General features: G+C 40.9%; 1 protein-coding gene across 1 annotated transcript in view; it reads right to left on the bottom strand.

Annotated features, from left to right (window-relative positions):
- Positions 1-227: 227 nt before the first annotated feature.
- The window catches only part of LOC119570966 (protein O-linked-mannose beta-1,2-N-acetylglucosaminyltransferase 1-like), a 10,074-nt gene continuing 4,163 nt past the window's right edge, over positions 228-6,138 (bottom strand). Inside the window, 12 exon segments of the mRNA XM_037918491.1 lie at positions 228-358; positions 863-973; positions 1,659-1,891; positions 2,364-2,438; positions 2,659-2,767; positions 2,977-3,119; positions 3,121-3,171; positions 3,375-3,570; positions 4,370-4,480; positions 4,623-4,778; positions 4,952-5,022; positions 5,554-5,681. Coding sequence (XP_037774419.1) covers positions 277-358; positions 863-973; positions 1,659-1,891; positions 2,364-2,438; positions 2,659-2,767; positions 2,977-3,119; positions 3,121-3,171; positions 3,375-3,570; positions 4,370-4,480; positions 4,623-4,778; positions 4,952-5,022; positions 5,554-5,681 — 1,466 coding nt within the window. The 3' untranslated portion in view covers positions 228-276.

Genomic DNA, 6,138 nt, shown 5'->3' with positions numbered 1-6,138 from the left:
CTTACTTTCCCTGATTTTCACAGAAGAGGTATTTTCTCCCTGAATTTTAGAGAAGAGGTGTTTATCTTCTGATCTGAACTGAAGAGGCATAAGTTTTCCCAGAATTCGAGTGAAAGGGTACCATCCTTCCCATAATTTCGAGCAAAGACAAAGAAAACTGACTCAATGGTGCGTGTCTCTTCAGTTTTAATACGATAACATGAAGACCGAAGGTTCGAAAACAAGTGTTATAGTTCGTCACAATTATTTATGTTTTATTCTTGTTTTTGAATTGCATCACCAAGTCCCTCTTCTCGAAATATCTTGAAAGTTGGTGAGATTAAATTCTTCTCTGGCCGATTTTGGAGTCAGTCTTATTCTGTTTGAAGATAAATATTTTGCATTAAAACACTTGAATATAACTTCGGCTCAGTAACTGTGTATATATATATATTTATATATATATATATATATATATATATATATATATATATATATATATATATGATATAGTATATGATATATATATATATATATGTATATATAGTATATAGTATATATAATTTTGTATATATTATATATATATATGTATATATATATATATATATATGTATATATTATATAGTATATAATATATATTTATATATATATATATGTATATATATGTAATATAATATATTATAATATGTATATATGTATATATAGTTTTATATATATTATACATATATATATTATATATATATGGTATATATATATATTATATATATATATATATATATATATATAAATGGGGAATTAAACACTGAAAGACTTGTACTTCTTGAACTCCATAGTCTTGAACGATAGTTGTTTATATCAAATATAACACATAACAGCTGTTTACCTCATGGTTCTAAGGTCCCCAGCTGTTTTCCTCTTCATAGCAACCCTGTCAGCCTCTTTCCTGAAGGAGTCAGACGGTGCGATCCAGTCACTTGTCCCAGAGGAATATTTGCTGCAAAAATATTTATTATAAGACATAAGGAGAAATATGATAATATATCTACGTTGCAGAAGTGAAGAATATTTTTTTCTACGAACGTACATATTACACTTGGAATACTTGTATTGTATTTGCAACATGACTCAATGTGAATTGGTATTTGAGACTCATATGCAGAATGTATTTAGAATAATGTCAAGTTCAGAGGCTGACTATATTCCGGTAAGGTATTTCCTAATTTATATACACCCAAAATCATGGAATGAATCGGCCACAATAATAAGGTAAACACGGTTCAGCATCTTCATTCGTTTAAACATATATTTATTTAGGTAATATATTTTTCTTTGCTAGCACTCTGACAAAGGACATCAAACATTTAGAATATATTTAAAGAAGGACTGCTTATATTTCGACTAGACACACTTTTCCCCTAGGCCTACCATTACCTAATAAAGTGTACACACCAATAAAAGTAAACAGTCACAATAGAACCGCAATTAAAAGAGACATTTCGACCTTGTTCGGAGTTCCTCATCACTCAAAGTGGATCCATTTCAGTTGTTTTGCCACGTCCGACGAGGAACGCTTAAAGTGTTCGAAGTGTCATGTTTTTTTTCTTATTCCCTCACTATCGGGGCAGTGTTTTCTCTTGACTCATACTTAGCTCACGAGTGCAACTCACACCTCCTCTTACCAGTACTTAGACAAAGGACAGCCGACAATGTACAGAACGCGGGACTCCTTTTCACAACCGAGACTTCGAGCCTTTGCTGTTTCAAGGGTGGCGTTGACGCGGTCCTGCGCTGCCAGATCCTGAGACTGGGCCTGAGTTCGGTCATGGGCGTAGGCGTGGGAGAATGGGCGCACTCGAAACGTTAATACGCCCTCGTAAATTTCCTTCACTTCTTGTTCGTCTGTTCCCAGACACTGGAGGGATAAGGCAGAGATTTAGCAAAAGGAAGACGAAGAAGAGGGGAGGGGATGGGATGGGGAGGAGGAGGAGGAGCAGGAGAAGAAGAAGAAGATTAAGAAGAAAAAGAAGAAGAAGGAGGAGGAGGAGGAGGAGTAGAAGAAGAAGGAGGAGGAGCAGGGGATGGAGAGAGGAAGAGGAAGAGGGTATGGGTGGAGGCAGAGGAAGACGAGAAGAGGAGGAAGAAAAAGAAAGAAAAAACAATAATCTGAAGAAAGACAGAAACAACAACATTCTGAGGACAAGGGAAGAAATGAAAGCAAAATTAAAAAGGAAAATGAGAAGAAGAAATGACAAGAAGACGTGAATGAAAAATACACTTACAAGATAGAACACGATACTAGAAAATCAGTAGCTGACGGTATTTTCGATATTATATTGAAGATAGAAACGCCTTATTTTCAGTATTGCAAAAACCACCGCACTTACAGCTTGCATAAAGAAGAAGCTGTTGTCATCATCTGCTCTGCTTGCAACGCCCACGTACAAGACAAAAGGACCCGGCTGAAAGAGAGAGGAAAGAAAGCATTCGCATACAGGTGGTTACGAGTAAAATGAGCGTAATAGTAAAAGGGAATTTGAATGGAAAGAGGCGTGAATAGTTTTTGGACTCCGAAACTCTCTCTCTCTCTCTCTCACTCACTCACTCACTCACTCACTCACTCACTCTCTCTCTCTCTCTCTCTCTCTCTCTCTCCCTTCCTTTCGCGAATCAGCTCCTTACTTTCTTCTTAGGGATAATATTGTAGTGGCAAGGATGACTTCGAAGCTGAATCTTCGTGGCACGTCGAATCTCATCTTCGAACCATTCGGAATAGTTGTCGGCTAATAATCTGAAAGAGAAGCGAAACTGGTGATTTAAAATGGCGCAGATTATTAAAGGATCATTACTGTGGAGTGACTGATATTTTTTTTCTGTAAATTAGGATATTTATTCATTAATCTATGTGATCGTAATGAAAAATAATGTTTCACAATACCAAACGAAGCAAACTACAAATATAACTCAACAACTTTCAAAAAACACAAAAAAGACGCAGACCTATGCACATTCCTGAGCTGCACGTGTGGGCGGTAGTTGATGAGCCTCGGATCGAAGTAATGGTGTTGCTCCCAGCCCGTTACGTGGGCGCCCGCAGCACCGGCGTGGGCGGTTCGAGACACCTCGGGCACCACCGCCTGCAAGGCCCCGACGCACGCCTTCGGTGTATAGCCACCAGTCCCAGTCCACCCCGCTCTGTGGTCGGGGAAAGAAGGATAAAGCGCGCGGGTAAGGGCACGGGAGGGTTATAATATGGCTGGAGAAAGTCACGTTATGAGAATATGTTCACTTGGACACGTATACACACGGTCGTGCACTTAAGCATGCCTGCATATGCATAAACTCGCGCACGTCTGCCTGTAGGTATGCGCGTGCATCGAACCCTCCCCGCGACTTACACCGGCGGGCACCCAGTCCGGCAGGACCTGCGTCGCCCACCTTCGGCAGGTCATCCAGCCATACTGCGGGTACATGTCGGCGCGGAGGAGAGTCGTCGGGTCACAGGCTGTGCTCGGGTAGGAGTTCTGGCCGAAGGCGCTGACCAGATAGAGCGTTGGGTCACGGGTCAGCAGCCAGGCGGTCTGGTGGAAGTAGCTGCTTGGACCAGAGGGGAGGAGAAGGAAGAACTCAGCGGTGATAATGCCATGAGAACGACGAAAGGCAAAAAAGAAAAAAGGATACCGACTTGAAGGAGGAATCACGAATAGGACCAGTCAGTAAGTATTATCACATCAGAATGACGAAGAGAGAGCGATATAGGAGATAAATATATATTATTATTTATTATATATATTATTATATTTTTTAATACTAATCATATATTTATTATATATTATATTTATATTATATTAATATAGAGAGAGAGAAGAGAGAGAGAGAGAGAGAGAGAGAGAGAGAGAGAGAGATTTTGAACCCTTTTGTTTACTTGCATGAGCTATTTTATTTTTTTATGATGACCCCCTTTGCTTCCTTTTTTTTAATATTCCATCATTTTCGTCTTTGATCACTTTAAACATCACACTAGCGGACAAACATAAGAAAATTGCACCATGCGACTAGAGTCTCGAAACATCTCGCTGCGATTCGTTGTAAATGCTTCGTGAAACAAGAATCGAACACGAGTTGTATGCAACTGTTTTGACGAGTGATGTATGAAAAAGGAGCTAAAAAGTGATTGAAATCCCGACTCTCTGTACTGAGCTTAATGAGAGTTGATTACATCAAAATGAATATAAAATAGTTTGTTGAAAAGGCAGTTGAGTAATCGAAAGACTCATCGGATACTGATGAAAATCCGTATCAGAATTCAGATTCGGCTTATAGGAGACACGGGAAAAATGAGGCAGCTGTCAACGTGCATGATTCCATTCAAAGTAAGAGTTGCCATGCATACCTGAAGATGTCTGGAGCGAGAAGAAGGTCATCCTCAAGTAGGATGGCCTTGTCGACATGCGGCCATCGGTTAAACACGCTGTACAGAGCAAATGCTATGTTCATGTTGGTTCTGAAACCACAAACAAAATCGAACCGTAAATTACTATTAAAAATGACACCAATCTATTGAAGAAAAAGATGGGCACTTTATCCAATTAAGAGAGCAGGCAATATCCATGACAAAAAATTCATACCTAAAAGAGATCCCTCACCTGGTATTCTCCCCCGGCAAGCCCTGGGGCGAGTGAACAGCCGCCTCCACCCCGAAGAGCCTCGCCAGCTGCAGGGTCTCCAGGTGCGGCCCGTCCACCACCACGAGCACTCGCGTCTCCCCCGACCCCGCCACTTCGAAGAGGTTCTTCAAAAGCCTAAGGGAAACGCGGGAAGGAGGGTTATTTTTACCCTTACTCTATTCTACTAGTTTTCTGTAATCACTTTCTTTAACTTGGTGAGTGAATAGTAATGGAAAATACACTAATGGACATAGAATAAGGAACACACCACCCATAACGGTGCCTAAAGAACGAAATGGTGCCCTTACCTGTAAAGGTGGAATGGCTTGTTCGCGGTTACTATAACCACTGGGATTTCCTCCGCCATCGGGATCGGAGGCTGTTCGGAGGGCGTAAAGGGAGGAGAGAAACACATCAAGCTGGCGTATTTATAACGGAAGGCTGCGTAGACAAATGCTTATTGCAAAGGCAGATGTATTTAACATGTAAATGACTATATGCATCTCTACAGAACCTTCTTCCAATTGCATAGTGACGGAATCCTGAAGAAAACTACTGAACGCACACCAATATATTAAAATGAAGAACAGTAATAGTGCTTAATTATATAATACACACACACACACACACACACACACACACACACACACACATATATATATATATATATATATATATATATATATATATATATATATATATATACATACATACATACACACACAAAAACCCACACAGCACACACATAAATTGCATATATAGTCATTTCTATAGTTCTATATGTTACAGGTAGTCATACATAAATAATATACATTTGCAACCACAAAATCCCAATTACAATCAGCAAGCCCCACTACCCCAGCCGCTAACCGAAGAGCCGGAAGTGCGGAGACAGGGTCACGTGACTCACCGGGCGCGGGCGGCGGGCTGGCACCAGAGGGCGTCCGCAGCGGCACAGGTCTCGGTAGCCCTCGTACGAGCGGCAGAACTCCGCCTGGTCTTTCAGCTCCGCCTCCTCGTGCCACCTGCAGCCCCGGTCTGAGAGGGTTCGGTCTGAGCCTCATAGTGTAGGTTTTGTTTGGAGTTAGTCCATCTCTCTCTCTCTCTCTCTCTCTCTCTCTCTCTCTCTCTTCTCTCTCTCTCTCTCTTTCTCTCTCTCTCTCTCTCTCTCTCTCTCTCTCTCTCTCTCTCTCTCTCTCTCTCTCTCTCTCTCTCTCTCTCTCTCTCTCTCTCTCTCTCTCTCTCTCACACACACACACACACACACACACACACACACACACACACACACACACACACACACACACACACACACACACTCTGACTTTATTATCTAATGATTTCAGTGGCCTTGAAATTACACCAAGAACAGTATTAATTTATCTACAGAAACTAAGAACTACAACCGCATCAGTCACGTATATCACATGATCCAAACCTTGCGCTGCCCTTTCTAACACCTTCCCATTCACATGAATATTCAATCTTCAACATT

Source organism: Penaeus monodon, chromosome 4 (genome assembly GCF_015228065.2).
Source record: "Penaeus monodon isolate SGIC_2016 chromosome 4, NSTDA_Pmon_1, whole genome shotgun sequence".
Classification (NCBI taxonomy): Eukaryota; Metazoa; Arthropoda; class Malacostraca; order Decapoda; family Penaeidae; genus Penaeus; species Penaeus monodon.
Note: the sequence above shows the minus strand (reverse complement) of the source record. Positions and strands in the feature narration are given on the sequence as shown.